Genomic DNA, 15957 nt, shown 5'->3' on the forward strand with positions numbered 1-15957 from the left:
CCCCACCAATCCCATTGCCTGGGAGCACAGTGCTTTGGAATTTGAAGCTGGATGGGCAGGGGCAGCAGCTCTTTGTCCCAGTAGCATAACATCCTGTGCACATCCAGGCAACAGCCGCCCAGCTGTGGGGGTGCTTTGATTGCTCCAGTTCAAGGCCATGTTGACAGCAACTCTTGGGATCTAATGAGGGGAAATTGATGGGGAGATGAGAAACTTTGCCATGGGGACACAGAACTAGTTAGGGACCATCAAGGTGATCACATCCAGTCCCCTGCTCTCCCATGTAACCCCAGCATATAATTCTGGTCATATATTTACCAATCTGCACTTTAAAACCAGGCCAGTTGTTTGCCCCACTACTCCTAGTGGGAGGGAAGCCAGCCCCTCACTCCGCTGGTGGGGAGAAACCGTCTAGTTCCCAACCTGTTTATGCCTGGCGACTTTTTCCCCCTTTGTTCTTGTGCCAACATTGTCCTTTATTTTAAATCGTTTGTCTCCCTCCCTGCTGTACTGATAGAGACAGCTCTGCTCCAGCTTCATTTTGCTGGGCTAAACAAACCAAACTCTCCCAGTCTTTTCTCATCTAACAGACCTCTGCTCATAGAGCCATCAAAGTATAGGGCTGGAAAGGGCCATGAGAGGTCATCAGGTCCAGCCCCCCATGCTGGGGCAGTACCAAGTAAATGTAGACCATTCCCAGGCAGGGGGTTGTCCCACCTGTTCCTAAAAACCTCCATGATGGGGATTCCACAACCTCTTGGTTCCAGAGCTGAACTACCCTTAGAGTTAGAAAGTTTTTCCTACCATCTAACCTAAATATCCCTTGCTTCAGATTAAACACATTAGTTCTCACCCTGCCTTCAGTGGACACACAAAACAATTGACTCATGGTCTCATTATAACAGCCCTTAACATATCTGAAGACCTTATCAGGTCCCCCCTCAGCCATCTTTTCTCAAAACTAAACGTGCCCTGTTTTTAACCTTTCCTCATAGGTCAGTTTTTTAAAATCTCTGATCATTCTTGTTGCTCCCTGCTGGCCTCTCTCCAGTTTGCCCACATCCCTCCCAAATCATGCACCCAGGGCCGGTGCAAGGATGTTTTGTGCCCTAGGCAAAACATCCACCTTGCACCCTCCCCCCCCCAAGGTGCCCCCCCCGCAGCAGCTCCCCACCCCGAGGCACCCCCCGACCCCAGCTCACCCCTGCTCTGCGCACGAATCAGCTTAGGCGCCACAAGCCTGGGAGATGAGAGAAGTGAAGCAGCCACGGCATGCTCGGGGAGGAGGCAGGGCAGGGGTGAGCTGGGGCAGGGAGTTCCCCTGCGTGCTCCCCCTCCCCTTACTTGCCGCAGGTGGCCCTCCCCGCGCTCCCCTGCCCCAGCTTCCTCCGCCTGAATGCCGGCAGTGACCTGGGTGGCTGAAGATGTGGCTGCCACAGTCGCTGCCGAAGAAAATGATGCCCCCCAAATCCTAGCACCCTAGGCGACCGCCTAGGTTGACTAAATCGTTGCACCGGCCCTGCATGCACCCAGAACTGGACACACGACTCCAGCTGTGGCCTCACCAGAGCTAAGTAGAGTGGGACAGTTACCTCCCGTGTCATACATCCTAGAAGCCCTTTTCTCTGCACTAGTTCTGAATTCTTGAACACAGGTGCCCAGAACTGCGCACAATTCCAGATGAGGTCTCACCAGTACCTTGTGCAAACAGCACGAACCGTTCCCTACCTATACAGGAAATACCTTTCCTGACACATCCTTGGATTCCATTTGCCTTTTGCACAGCCATATAACCTTGGTGGCTCACTGTCATCCTGTGATCAGCTCGTACGGGCAGGTCTTTCTCCTCTGTTCTTTCCAACTGATGAGCACCCAATTTAGAGCAGAAATTCTTCTTCTTAAGACATTACTAATGTGAGGGGAGTGGCAAGAAGGGGGTAAGCTAGGGGGTGGACATGGGGATTGCAACTCAGGGATTCATGGAGCTAGTGAAAGCCAGTGCAACCACTTGGCCCCTTCTCTGCTCTAGACTCTCAGGCTCAGGCATGGCCCCCTTGCCCACTGGGCACAGGCGTAGCTGGGTCTTGCCTGGCTGTTGAGTATGTCCAAGTCTGTAGTGGACAGGAATAGCACATGAGCCCTCTAGCAGCATTCACGAGAACCCATCCAGAGCAGCAGTGGACACATAGCCATGCCTGGCTTACCCAGGTGTTTCTGTCCTGTAAAGAAGCAAGATGCAACCAAGCCCCCTGATAAGCGGCAAGGCCTCCCAGTACCAACAGGACACTGTGCCCCCTTGGGGACCCTGTCTGCATTGGGAGAAGCTGGCCAGAGAGGGACCCCAGAGCAGAGGGGATGCTCTGAGCAGGATACTGGCTCCATTCTCTCCCTCAGGCAGCTGATGCACCAGTAAAGGCCCAGCCAGAGTGACATGCACAATGAAGGGAGCCAGGGGGCTGGTTGGTTTCTCCTTTTTATTTCATGGTTCCTGCTGCACAGAGGCCCTCATCTGGCCCCTGTGGGTGCCAGGAGGAGCCGCTCAACGCAGCTGTTCCCTTTCCAACCTTTGGAGTTGAGTTAAAAAAACAAAACGCACCTTTTGCCCTCCCCATTCTAGAGCTGCAGAGATATAAATAAAATAAATTAAACAGGCAGGAGAGGACATGGCAGCTACGCACAGGAGGTTTGGGAGGCGAAACACAGGACCGAAAATGATTGGCCCTGCTTCTATTTGAGTGTCACATTCCATCTCTCCCACCAATGTAGCATCCCCATCCTAGTCATCAGGTTTCTGGCCCTGCCCCATCACCTCTAGCCCCACTCCCTTCATTACCCTCACGGGCTAACAGGACACAGTCAGAGAGAGAGAAAGAGAAAGAGTGTGTATGTGGTGTTACACCCAGTTTCAGAATCCCACTAATTCCACCAACATGAATTAAGAGTCCAGTTGGAAACTGCGTTCTCTACAGCAGAGGGTTCTCTTTAGCCTCTGCCACTCTGTTGCTGCTCCTCTCCGCCGTTCCCTCATTCTTCTCTTTCCTCCTAGCCGTACAAAACTTTCCTCCACCAGGCAGGGGGAACAGAATAACCATTTAAAAAAAACAAAACAGAAGAGTTAAATTAAATAAGACCCAAGAGGCAGCAGGACAGAGCCCTGGGAAAGGCAGAGGGTGTCTCGTCAAGTCCAGTCCTGCCCCCTGCAAGACAGGGAGTGGGGAATGGGACGGGTACCCCCCTCAAGGTTAAAAATACAACAGCAAAGCCAGGGCACTGGGGAGCCTCTGGGAGTCTTGGGGGAGGCTAGGTTCAGGGCCCCCTGCTGGTAGGCTGGGCATTACTTCTCCGTCAGGGAGAGCTGGAGGATGCGCTGCAGCTCCTCATCCTCCTCACGCCGCCGGCGCTCCTGCTCCTCCTGCTCCCGCGACGACAGCTCCATGGCCAGGCGCAGCTGCTCGTCGAAGCTGGGGTAGGCTGGGGGAGGCAGGGCCGAGGAGGAGGAGCCATTGGTGCTGGGGGCCAGGCTGTCCTCAGGAGGGATGATGCTGTTGTCGCTGTTGCCTCCGTCACCAGACTCAGTTGCAGCCAGGCCTTGCCCCGACTGCAGGAACATACTCTCCTGGATGGCGCTGTGGGAGAGAAATGTGGGTCAGCAACTGCCCTCACAGTCCCACCCCCCAAGACCTGCCTCTCCCTCACAGCTGTGCCCCTTCTTCACAACTCCACCCCCCACCCATCAGCACCTGACTCTCACAGCCCCAACCTCCACCAACCAGCCCCTCCCTCACAGCCTTGCCCCCCACTGACCAGCACCTCTCTCTCACAGGCCCATCCCCTCACCAACCAGCACCTGCCTCTCACAGCCCCACCCCCACCACCTGCCTCTCACCACCTCACAGCTCCACCCCCACTGACTAGCCCCTGCCTCACCCTGCCAGCCCAGAGAATGGCTATGTGGGAGGCCAAGGAAGGAAGGGGTTTGCTGCCCGTGGAGGTCCTGGCACAAAGCTCATCCCACCCCAGAACTCACCGCTCCAGCTGCAACTCCTCGTCATAGGAAGGGGGGTTGGAGCCTGGGCGTGTGTTGGTTAGCGCCTCCCATATAGTGACCTGCAGTCCAGGACACCAATCAGCATATGGGAATATTCCCCTCCCTTGCTCAATCAGAGACCCCAAATCCCACACCCCTGAACCAGCCAGATAGCTCCCTACCTCAACCAGACAGGAACAGAAGTAGGGAGCTGGCATGCCCTAGAGGGGGAAGGCCCCATGTCCCATTCCCTGCCCCCGAGCCCACCAGTCCCCTGCACCCTGGGGCCGGATCGGAGCTGGTGCCCTGAGAGGAGAAAGGCCGTGCATGGATCTCACCTGGTCGGTCTCGGTGCCAGCGTCAAGTAGGCTCTGCTGGATGGCAAACTGCAGCAGGTCATCATCCTCGTCCCGCATGGGCTCATTGCGGCCAGCACCCAGCATAGCGTAGCCCTGGGGCACCTCGAACACTATCGAGTCCACCTCGCAGGGGAACGGGAACACTGGGGAGAGGGGGACGGGGTGAGAGTGGCCCATACCCCACTGGGATCACAGACACACTGCTCCACCTGTAGGAGTTTGCCCCTCTCAGAGAGAGACCCACCCCCCACACATGGCCTTGGCCCTCTACCCCATGGAGACTGGGGTCAATAGGGGTCACTGGGGGGTTTGCAGTGGGATGCCTGGTGTGCACAGCCACCCCACCCCTTGCAGGTACCCCTACCTTTGGGGCTGGGGGGCGCCTCTGCCCCTGCAGCTGGCTCTCTGGCGTCCCCTGGGGAGGAGCTGGGGGCAGGGCCACAGACCCGCACGGAGCTCAGCGACTCATCGCACCCACACAGGTTGCTGAAGGTGATTCGTGCATTAAGCACATGGAAGAGGGGGATCTCTGGTGTGTGTGAACATAAGAGCGTGAGACACTGGGAGCAACAGATGGTACAGCCCCCAGGCATGCCCCTCACCCATCAGCCACCCTGGCCCAGCTGCCCTCGGCCCCAAGCCACACCTCCCGAGCTCCCCCATCCTGCCCGGCCCCCAGCCACTCTGGCCCAGCTCACCACAGCCCCCAGCCACCCCTCTCTCTCATGATCCCTGCCGCCTCTCCCCAGCTCCCCCATCCTCCCCAGCCACCCCTCCCCCTCATGATCTCTGCCACTCCTCCCCATCCCTCAGACCCCCCCCCAGTTCCCCCATCCTCCCTGGCCCCCAGCCTCCACCCCCCTCAGGATCCCTGCCACCCCTCTCCAGGTCCTCCAGCCACCCCGGCCCAGCTCCTCACAACCCCCAGCCACTTCTCCCCTTCATGATCCCAGCCACACCTCCTCTACCCCTCAGACCCTCCTCCCCAGCTTCCTCATCCTTGCTGGCCCCCAGACTCCCTCCTCCTCATGATCCCTGCTGCCCCTCCCCTGCCCCATAACCGCCACTCCCCCCAGCTCCCCCATCCTCCCTGGCCCCCAGCCACCCCAGCCCAGATCCCCACAGTCCTCAGCCACCCCTCCCTGTCATGATCCTTGCCCATCATCCCAGCCACCCTTCTCCATGATCCTTGCCACACTTCCCAACTCCCCTGCCCCCAGTCCCTACCACCCAACTCCAACTCCCCCTCACTCTGGGGGACCCCTGCCAACCTTCATACCTCCACAACTGGCCCTCATTTCTCCCAGCTCCCCCAACCCCTCAATTCCCACATCTCCAGCCACCTCTGTGCCCCTCAGACTCCCCAGATCCCAGCCATTTCTTCCCCTCCACCCGTCCCCTGCCCACCCTCTATCGCTCTGCAAATTGAGCCAGGCCACCCCCTCTCAGATCTGCCCCACTCACCGATTTTGACAGGGAAGCCGGGTGGCAGCTTGAGGGTGATGAAATCGCGCAGCTTGGCGAAGTGGGCGTTACTGATGGCCATGAGGTCAATGATGGGCGTAACCTGCTCCACCAGTGACAGGGGGTGATCCTCGCACAGCCAAAGCGTGGCCTTGAACCTGTCATGGTCGGGAGAGCATCACAGCCAGCTGCCCCAGCCCCAATTCCTGCACGGCACTGGCTATGCAAAGCAAGGGACCAGGGCTGGCACCCTTTAGGGGCAAGCACTCTACACTGCTGTTCCAGAAGCCTGGGTCCCATTCCCTGTCCTGGTCTCTCCCGCACTCTGAGGGCTGGGAGCTGCAGGAACTTCTAAGGTTGAACTCACTGCCCTGCCATCCCAGACACCTGGGTCCCATTCTCTGGCAGAGGGGAGCTAGAATTAGGGTGGATTTTCCACGCCATGCAGTATTCTCCCTCTCTGCTGCCATCCCAGACCCCCACCCCCAACGCCCACCTCACCTTTGCACCTTGCTGGACATCTCAATAGGGCGGCCAATGTTGCGGGCCTCCAGGTTGAAGCTGGGGTCGAAGTACTCCTCGGGGGTGATGGCCGTAGGGTTGGTGAGGGTGGCGGACTGCAGCACAGGGGCCTGGAGGGGGCAGGCATGGGGAAGGGGAGTCAGATCCCCCATTCACAGGCTCTCTGGCTGGGCCCCTTGTGCCGAATTCCCTTTCACTTGCTGTAGTCCCCCCACCCTTCACCCTCAAACAGCCCCATCCCCAGATTCTACCATCATGGCTGGGAACTTGACACTTCTGCCCTGACCCCCGCCACACCAGGCGTGCGTCTCGAGTCCCCAGAGCAGGAGGGGGGCCCGTCACTCACCCCGTTGTGGGAGGCATGCTGCTGGGCAATCCCCAGGAAGGACTGGAAGGGCGTCTTGGACCCTATGGGGTGGGGGCAAGTAGGTTAAACTCAAAGACCCACTGGAGTGTATGAATCTTCACCACCACCACCTCTCCCCAAGGAAACAGCTACCACGCTCATTCTGTGCCCTGGGGAACCTACTCTGGTAGGGCCAGTTCCCCCACCCCCAGCAATCAGGTCTGATGTGGGTGTGGATACAGAACGTTCAGCATCAGGGGGCAGCTTAAACGAGGGCTCAGGGGAGCAGGGCTTGAGACATGATAGACAGGAGGAGAGGCGAGCTGTTGTCAGTGGGTTGGGACTGGAGGGGAGGGATCGGTGTGGTGCTGTGACTGAAAGGCCAGGGGGTGGGGTGCTGTGATTGGAAGGCTGGGGCAGGTCTGTCACAAGGGGAAGTAGGGGGGCACTGTGGGTGGGCATGTCAGAGCGGGAGGATTGGGGTGCTGTGATTGGATGTTCAGAGTGGGTATATCAGAGGGAGAGGGGGCAGTCTGAAAAGAGGGCTGGGGCCGGACCTCGCGCCAGGATGGACAGTCGCGGGGGAAAGGGTGATGTACTAGGGTGGCAAAGTGTCCGATTTTTGACTGGAAAGTCCGATTGATGAGGGGACCTGACAGTGTCCAGTTAGATCTACTGACCGGACGCCCAATGTCCGGTTACTTCGGGTGTGGGCGGTGAGGAGGAGCTGGGTCATAATCTGCTCCAGCCCCTGCTCAGCCAGGTCCGCCTCCTGCCTTCATCGGGCAGCTGCAGCTCCCAGCCCTAGCTCCGCAGGCAAGTCCCTTCTGACGGGGAGAGTTGTGGGGTGGGAGGGGAAAAGCAGCAAGCAACAGGGAAGGGTGGGAGAGGAGTGGATGGGGGTGGGGCCTCAGGGGAAGATGCGGGGCAGGGGAGGTTCCGACACTCCTTATATTACCAAGTTGGCAACCCTATGCTGTGTATATGTGTGGGGCTGGTACTGTGATTGGATATCCAGGGTGGATGTATCAGAGGGGAAGGGATGGGCCATTGCAGACTGGATGTTCTGATTGGTTGACTAGGGCCAGCGTGTTACCTTTGGTGCGGGACTTGTCCTGGTCCGATAGATGCTCGGTTCTTGTTTTAGTGATGAGCTCCACATTGCTGGCGCTGTAAACCTGCCAGGACATGGGGTGTGAATCAGCTTTCCCAGCCCCCTCCCCCATGAGCTACACCCCCGAGGGGTGAGCACCTTACGCTGCCATCCCAGACACCTGGGTCCCATTTGCTGGCTTGGTATCTCTAATACACGCAAGCATAGATGTGAGCACCTCCTCTTGCTCCTAGATGCCTGGGTCCCATTCCCCTTCCTGATCTCTCCTCCCTTGGAAAACTGTGAGGCCCCTACAGGCAAGGACTTCACACTGCCATACCACAGGTCTGGGTCCCATCCCGTCCCAGTCTTTCCCTCCCAGTTAAGGTTCCCATCCTGTGCACCCCCAGGATGGGGAACAGGGCATTACCTTGGCTTCATAGCCACTGATCACTTCCATCTTCTCCGAGCGCCAACCCCAGATCCCAGACTTATTCCTGCCAAGATGGAAATGGCCGGGTCAGATGCTGCATTCCCCTACTTCTGCCCCAGCCCACCCTAGACAGACCCCTCCCCTCCCCCATATGCCCCAATGCCTGGCTGTGGCTCCCCCAGGCTCCCTCCAGTCAGGAGCTGCTCAAGCCCAGCTCTGTTCCTCCCTGGAGCCTCCTTTCAGTGCCCAGCTGTGAATAGAGCTGTTGCACAAGAGCTGCAGGCATGTGCATCCCCCAGCCCTGGCTCTGCTCACCAACCCCAAGGGCAGGCGTGGTACTGAAGGACAAGATGCTCAAGGAAAGGCCTGGTCATCCGCCAACCCTGCTCACTAGCATGAGCGGTCATACGAGGGCCTGTCACATGCACCTCCCCCCCTCACTGCTCACTAGTACACACGGTTATATGAGGGCCCGTCACACATGCAGATCCCCTGCCCTACTCACCATCACACACACAATCATATGAAAACTTATTACCTATATGGATCCCCTGCCCACTCATTAAGACACGCAGCCATACGAGGACCCACAGACCCACTCACTAACACACACTGTTGTGCCTGTCACACACACAGATCCCCTGTCCCGCTCACTAAAACATGTGGTCACATGAAGGCCTGTTGCATATACGGACTCCCCACACTTCTCATTCGCACAGGCAGCCATATGAGGACCCACTGCATATGAGGGCCAGTCGCACATGTGGACCCCTCTGCCCCGCTCACTAGCACACACACCATCATATGAAGGACTATTGCATAAATGAACCCTCTGCCCCTCATTAAGACACGCAGCCATACGAGAGCCCACCACACACGTGGACCCCTGCCCCACCCCACTCAGTGCACACGGTTGTGCCCATCACACACGCAGATCACCCACCCTGCTCACTAGCAGATCTGGTCATATGAAGTCCCATCGTACACATGGACCTCCTGCCCCTCTCACTAGCATACACAGTCATACAAGGGCCCGTCGTACATGAAGACCCCCCCTGCCCCACTGACTAGCACACACAATTGTGTCTGTCACACATGCAGATCCCCTGCCCCGCTTACTAGCACACACACCATCATATGAAGGACTATTGCATATACGAACCCCCTGCCTCCTCATTAAGACAGGCAGCCATACGAGGGCCCATCGCACACGCGGACCCTGACCCTCCCAACTCACTAGTGCACACAGTTGTGCCCGTCACACACACAGATCACCCACCCCGCTCACTAGCACATGTGGTCACATGAATCCCTGTTGCACATGCAGATTCTTCTGTCCCTGTCACTAGCATGTGCAGTTGTATGAGGATCCCCTGCCTATCTCACTAGTACGCATGGTCATTTAAGGGCCCATTGCACACACAGACCACCACTCCACCCCATGCTCACTAGCGCACACGGTCGTACAAGGGCCAATCACACATGTGAATCCCCTGCCCCGCTTACTAGCACACGCGGTCGTACAAGGGCCCATCACACACATATCCAGCCCCCACCCCGCTCATCAGTTGTGATCACAAAAATGTCAGTCGTGCCAATCCCCGCCTCCCCACTGTCCACAGCCTCTAGCACAAGGGCCTCTCGTGCACAGCCACCTCACCCGCCACTTGTGCGCTTCTCATAGACTCATAGGCTTTAAGGACAGAAGGGACCATTATGATCATCTAGTTTAACCTCCTGCACAATGCAGGCCACACAGTCTCACCCACCCACTCCTGTAACAAACCCCTAACCTATGTTTGAGTTACTGAAGTCCTCAGATCATGGTCCAAAGACCTCAAAGTGCAGAGAATCCTCCAGCAAGTGACCCGTTCCCCATGCTGCAGAGGAAGGTGAAAAACCTCCAGGGCCTCTGCCAATCTTCCCTGGAGAAAAATTCCTTCCCGACCCCAAATATGGCAATCAGTTAAACCCTGAGCATGTGGGCAAGACTCATCAGCCAGCATGCTCCTCCTTCCCTGCCCTCCCTCGTCAGTCACGTACTCCCCCGCCTCCCTCTTGTCTGTCCTCATACACCCTGCCTCTCACACTCGCCCCTCTCAGAGGCCTGCCCCTACGTGGTCAGCCTGCATGAATGCCCCCCACGTGTCCTCCCCCTCCCACCCCAGCTCACCGCTCGAAGGCGATGTTCTTGGTGTCAAGGTGGGTGGAGACGATGGGTGAGGTCAGCCGGCTAGCCACGTGCTCCTCGGTGGGCTGCATGGCAGCCAGCATCAGCTCTGGCTCGTGCAGGGCCAGCGACAGCGTCTCCGTGTAGACCACCTGCTTGTCGTGATCCACCTCCATCACCACGGCACCCTCCTCTGGCCACAGGGAAAGGGGACACATCAGTGCCACAGTCCCACCCACCCCTGGCCAGGTTGGAGGTGCCATGGTGATGTTGCCTCAGCCTCCCTCCAGGATCACCTGGGACTCTAGGTGTGGGCGGACTGCTTCCCTGGCCCTTTCCAGCAGCCATATCCCAATGGAGTGCCAACTCCCATTGGCAGTGACCCCATTCCCCTCCCCAGGGCTGGGCCAGCTGGGGTCTCAGCCCCATCTCTGGGAGCCCCTCGTGTTGGGGAGTGGAAAGGGGCCCAGCTCTACTACTTAGTCAGATCGGGGAGGTGCATCCTGCACAGGGCATTGAGGGGAAATAGGGCCCAATTCCCCCAGGGGCAGAGGAATGGGGTGGGGCCCGGAGTGGCTGGTGACATCTCTGACCTTCCCCCTTGAAGATATAGCTGCGCCGCCCACGCTGCCAGGTCATGTGCTCGAAGCCCAGCAGGGTGGTGTCGACCCGCAGGCTCTCGCCACGCTTCCACACCCGGTACACATCGCTCGGGCACACCTTGGAGACCAGGGGCACTGTGGGGGAGGGACAGAGAGTGAGCGGGGGAGGGGCATGGCAGCGTGGATAGCTGCACCCCACTGGGGAGGGTGTGGCCAGATGCCTGCAGTTCCTCCTCCCAGCCAGCAGGGGCTCCATTATGGTGCTGGGCTTAACATGGCCAGGCAGTGCTCCCATTCCCCCAAACCCCCACGCCAGGGCCCAGCTCTGAGAAAGGGAGGCACTAGCTGCTGGCAGATCAGGGTAGTGGCTGGGTGGGGACAATGACCAGGGAGATCTAGTCTCCCCCCCTCCATATAGCCGGATATCCCTGGTCTCTGACACTGAGGAAGGAGATTGGGGGTATCCTCCTGCAAACCCCCCCTTGGGAGCCCCCAGGGACAGACTCACCCCAGCTGGTGAACTCCCACTTCATCTCCACATAGAAATCAGGGGCCTGGAAGAGAGGAGACAGCAAAGGGATGAGATCAGGCATTCCCAGCAGAGATCGGGGTGGGGGAGATCAGGGTCTGCAGGAAGGGGGCAATCCCTGAAGAGACGGGTCTGAGAGATCATGGGAGATTCCCTGGAGGGATGGGGGGAGATCAGAAGGGGGGGGATTCCCTGAAGTGATCAGATTGGGGAGGAGCAGGGGAAGAGAGATCTGGACTTGGAGAGGAGGAGAGATCCCTCCCTGATTGGGGGTAGGGGATAAGAACAGGATCCCAGGGGAAGTGAGGGGATCCCTGCAGAGATCCTGAGGGACAGATCTCAAGCTGGGAAATCCCTAGGGCTGGGTGAGATCCCAAGTGTGCTCCTGTCCAAGATCCTGGGGGATCCCAATGTATCTCCCACTGTGGGCGCCTAGGGCTTAGCTCTCAGGGAGCACCTAGGGGCCAGCAGGGCAGGGGTGCCAGGGGGCTGGGGTCCGGGGGGGGTCATCTGTACCCCAGGGTAGGAATGCCAGGCGGCTGGGGCCCCAGGGGGGAGTTTGTACCCCAGGCAAAGGTACCAGGGGGCTGCAGTCCTGGGGTGCGTTTGTACTCCAGGGCAAGGCTGGCAGGGGGCTGAGGTCCCTGGGGGGGCTGAACCACAGGGCGGGGGTACCAGAGGGCTGGGGGTGGGGGGTGTCTGCATCCTAGGGCAGGGGTGCCAGGGGGCTGGGGTCCCAGGGGTGTGTGTCTGTACCCCACGGCGGGGGTTCCAGGGGGCTGGGGTCCCAGGGATGTGTGTCTGAACCCCAGGGCAAAGCTGGCAGGGCACTGGAGTCCCAAGGGGTCCGTACCCCAGGGTGTGAGTCCTGGGGGGGTCTGTACCCCAGGGCAAGAATGCTGGGGTCTGGGCTTCCAGGGAGGTTTGCACCCCAGGGAGAGGATGCCAGGGGAGTTGGGATTCCGGGGGGGTCTGTACCCCAGGGCAAGGCTGGCAGGGGGCTGAGGTCCCAGGGGGTCTGTACCCCAGGGCGAGGATGCCATGGGGCTGGGGTCCTGTGTGTGTATGTCTGTACCCCAGGGTGGGGATGCGAGGGGGCTGGGATCTGGGGAGAAGGGGGGGGTCTGTACCCGAGGCCAAGGCTGGTTGGGGGCACACACACTGACCTTGCGCAGTTTGTTGAGCAGCTCGGGGATGCCAGCCAGGCGGTTGGTGGCACGCTGGTAGTCACGGTATTGGAGCACCAGCTGCACCATCTCAGGGTCCCCGGTGCTGACGGCCTCTTGCAGGACTGGGGGAGCGGCAGAGAGGGAGCAACACAGAGCCATCAGGTGTAGGGCACTGCCTGTCCCCTCTATGCACTGGCACCCAAGCCAGCTCCCTCCCCTGCACACACCCCGGGCAAGGCCAGCACCAACCTGTTGCCCTGGGCATGCAAAGCCAGGTACCCAATGGCACAACACAGGGCCCTCTCGCCAGGTCTGAATCCTGGGTCCATGGACACCAGCCCCCTGGAGCATGGCAGAGGGGAGGCTGAGACCTCCAGGAGCTAGTGGGGGAGATATTCCGTGCCATAGGGCAGGAACCAAGGGGCTGGCACCAGAGCTGCCCGACTCCCCATAACTGCCCCCCAACTCCTCATACCTGCCCTCCCCCAGCTCCGTGTGCTCCCCCCACCAGTACCTGTCCAGCCATTGGCATTCTCCCTGCCCACGTTGGCGTTGTGCCGCAGCAGCACCCGGGCCGACTCGAGATTGCCCAGTGACACAGCCAGCTCCAGAGGTGTGCGGCCCCGTGGGTCGATCAACTCGATATCATGCTGAACGGGAACTGTGGGGTTAACAGCTGTACACCCCCCAAACCCCAACGGGCTAAACTAGGGCCCCAGCTGTGCCACTGCCGTCCTGGAGGCCTGGATCCCATTCCCCATCCTGAGCTCTGGCCTCTCTGCCGGGGCTGGAAGCTGTTGGGCCTCTATACTTGCCATCCTGGACTCCTGGGTCCCATTCTGCCTGCTCCCTTCCTCCCCAAGAGGACTCTCCTGCCCAGCTCCTCAGCCTCACTCATGCAAAGGTGCCCCTCCCATGGCAGCGAGGGGACGTGGGGGGGCCTTGTCCTGCCTCCTTCCCCTACGGCCCCTCCCAACTTGTCAAACTCCTGACTGTGGTTGTAGTGGGCTGCGGGCAGAGATGGGATCATGGGGGGCGCTGAGGGCAGGGGATGTGGGTTTATGCCGTGATCACTCTCCAGACCCTAGTGGTGGTTGGAGAGGAGAGATAAGGGGCTGGGAGGGCTATGGAATGGGGTTGATCCCACATCTGCCCTGTGAGCAGATCACACTCCAGTGCCTGGTACTGGCTGGGGAACGTGGGGACCTGGTGAGAGTGATCAGGGCAGGTGAGAGCTGATTAGGAAATAAGGGCTGGGGCTGCCTGGATGCAGTTTGCTCTCCAGCACCTGGTGCCATTTGGAGTGATGCTGGGGTGAGGCAGGGCGGGGGGGCTGCTGGAGGGAAAGAGGAACCAGGGTGACCTGGGGTGGGGTGCACCTGGTGGGGTGGGTGCTGGCTAGAGGTGTCAGGTGGAGGAATGGAGGATGGGGGTACCAGGGTCAGGGTACATAGTGGGGCGATGCTGGGCGTAGGGGATACTGGATGGAGGAGTGGGATTAAGAGGGTACCTGGTGCAGGTACTGGGGGGGGGGTACCAGAAGGAGAGGGATAGAGAGTACCTAGTGAGGGTACCAGAGTGGAAAGGATGGAAGATAGGGGTCCTGGTGTGGGGTACCAGGTGAAGGGATGAAGGCTACTCAGAGGGGTGAATAGAGAGGGTATCAGGGTGAGGTGGGGGTACCAGAGTGGAGAAATGGAGAATGGGGATCCAGGGTAGAGGAATGGGGATTGGGGGGTACCTGGGTTTAGTAGATACCCAGTGGGGGGATGTGGGGATAGGGGACCCCTGGAGAGTGGTGATGCAGGGTTAGTGAGATGCTGGATTGAGGTTCAGGAATGGGGAATACCTGGTGTAGGAATAGGAGTTGGGGGGGGTGCCAGAGTAGGATATCCCAGGTGGGTTACAGGGTACCTATAGTGGGGATTCCTGATGAGGTGGGGGAGGTCCCAGGGGAGGGGTGTGCCCAGTAGAGTGGAGGTCCTGGGAGGGGTTAGTGGGTCCTTGTGGTGGGGCTACCCATGGGGGGTGGAGTGGGGGCCCCAGGGTGGAGGTTAGGAGGGTCCTCACAGTGTAGAGTCCTAAGTGTGCCTGGTGGGTTAAGAGGTCCTGAGGGGTGCCTGGTGGTGTTAGGGGGTCCCAGAAGTGCCTAATGGGTGGGGTTCCCCAGAGGGTCCCGGAGTGGCTGCAGCACAGTAGGGATGCCCAGGGAAGTGGGCAATTCTGGGGGGTCCCATGAGTATAGGGGTTGCCAGGTGACCAGTACCCAGCAGATTTGCTGGGACGGGGGTCAGTGGAGTGAGGAGTGCCTAGCAGGGTGGAGGTCCTGGGGTGGAAAATGCTAGGAGGTTAAGGCATGGCTGGTGCCTGATGGGGTGGAGAATGTTAAGGGGTCCCAGGCTTTGGGTGGGGGTTGCTGGAGAGTTAAGGAGTCACCCAGCAGGATGGGGGTGCCCAGTGTGTTGCCCGGGGTGGCTGGCAGGGTAGTGGGAGCTGGGGTGAGGGGTTCTGGGGGTGCCACAATGGGATGGGGGGTCTGGGAGTTTAGGGGATTTCCATGGTGCTTGGCAGGGTGTGTGTGGGGTCCTAAGAATGACAAGTAGGATGTTGGGGTGGGGGTATCCCAGGATGTCCTGGGGTGCCCAGTAGGGTGGAAGTTCTGGGATGCCTTGAAGGGTTCCAGGAGTGCCCAGAGGGATGAAGGGTCCCAGAGTCTCAAGTGTGCCCAGTGGGGTGCGGTAAATCCCAGGGAGGGTTCTGGGGGTACCAGGGGAACCGAGGGGGTGGGGGGTCCCTGAGGCACCCAATGGGGTGGGGAGTATCCCAAGGAGAGGCTGGGAGACTAGTAGAGCAAGTGGGATTCTGGAGTGCCCGGGGTGGGGGAGGGATCCCGGGGGGTCTGGATGCCCAGAGGAGTAGGGGGTTCCCGGGAGGGTCCGGGGTGCTGCTGGGGTCCCGGAAGGTGCCAGAGATGTAAGCGCGGGGGGCGGGGTGTCCAAGGGAAGGTGCCAGAGGTGACCGGCGAGTTGGGGTGGGGGAGCCCGGAGAGGTGGGGTAGGTCCCGGGGATGCCCGGTGAAGTGGGGAAAATCCCGGGGGGGTCCCGCACCTGCCCCGTGCGCAGCTCGCTCTCCAGCGCCTGGTGCCGGTTGTGCCAGGCCAGCAGGTGCAGCGGGAAGGCGTCTCCGGCCCGGGCCATCCCGTCACCATATCCCCGGCCCGGCCGAGGCTGCGGCTGCCCTGC

The 15957-nt window shown here is 59.6% G+C and overlaps 1 protein-coding gene across 2 annotated transcripts; it reads right to left on the reverse strand.

Annotated features, from left to right (window-relative positions):
• Positions 1 to 2462: 2462 nt before the first annotated feature.
• On the reverse strand, positions 2463 to 15957 carry ANKRD13D (ankyrin repeat domain 13D). Of its 2 annotated transcripts, none has more exons than XM_030561036.1 (15): positions 15823 to 15957; positions 13229 to 13364; positions 12712 to 12836; positions 11525 to 11570; positions 11008 to 11151; positions 10418 to 10607; positions 8242 to 8308; positions 7815 to 7896; positions 6719 to 6780; positions 6352 to 6482; positions 5851 to 6008; positions 4751 to 4915; positions 4366 to 4529; positions 4028 to 4107; positions 2463 to 3626 (listed from the first exon to the last, which is right to left on the reverse strand). In XM_030561036.1, the coding sequence occupies exons 1-15, from the start codon at positions 15910 to 15912 to the stop codon at positions 3335 to 3337; spliced, it is 1932 nt and encodes a 643-aa protein (XP_030416896.1). In that variant the 5' UTR covers positions 15913 to 15957; the 3' UTR covers positions 2463 to 3334. The 2 variants fall into 2 exon arrangements, with proteins under 2 accessions (XP_030416896.1, XP_030416897.1); XM_030561037.1 differs by having other exon boundaries at positions 13229 to 13375; positions 15823 to 15903.

This window comes from Gopherus evgoodei, chromosome 4 (assembly GCF_007399415.2).
Source record: "Gopherus evgoodei ecotype Sinaloan lineage chromosome 4, rGopEvg1_v1.p, whole genome shotgun sequence".
In the NCBI taxonomy this organism is placed as follows: domain Eukaryota; kingdom Metazoa; phylum Chordata; order Testudines; family Testudinidae; genus Gopherus; species Gopherus evgoodei.

Coding starts and splice junctions, on each gene's coding strand:
- ANKRD13D (XM_030561036.1), bottom strand. CDS start 15,912: ATGGCCCGGGCCGGAGACGCCTTCCCGCTGCACCTGCTGGCCTGGCAC. Junction 11,152..11,524: donor GTGGGAGTTCACCAGCTGGG/GTGAGTCTGTCC, acceptor CCTCCCCCACAG/TGCCCCTGGTCTCCAAGGTG. Junction 3,627..4,027: donor GAGGAGTTGCAGCTGGAGCG/GTGAGTTCTGGG, acceptor TCTCTCCCACAG/CGCCATCCAGGAGAGTATGT.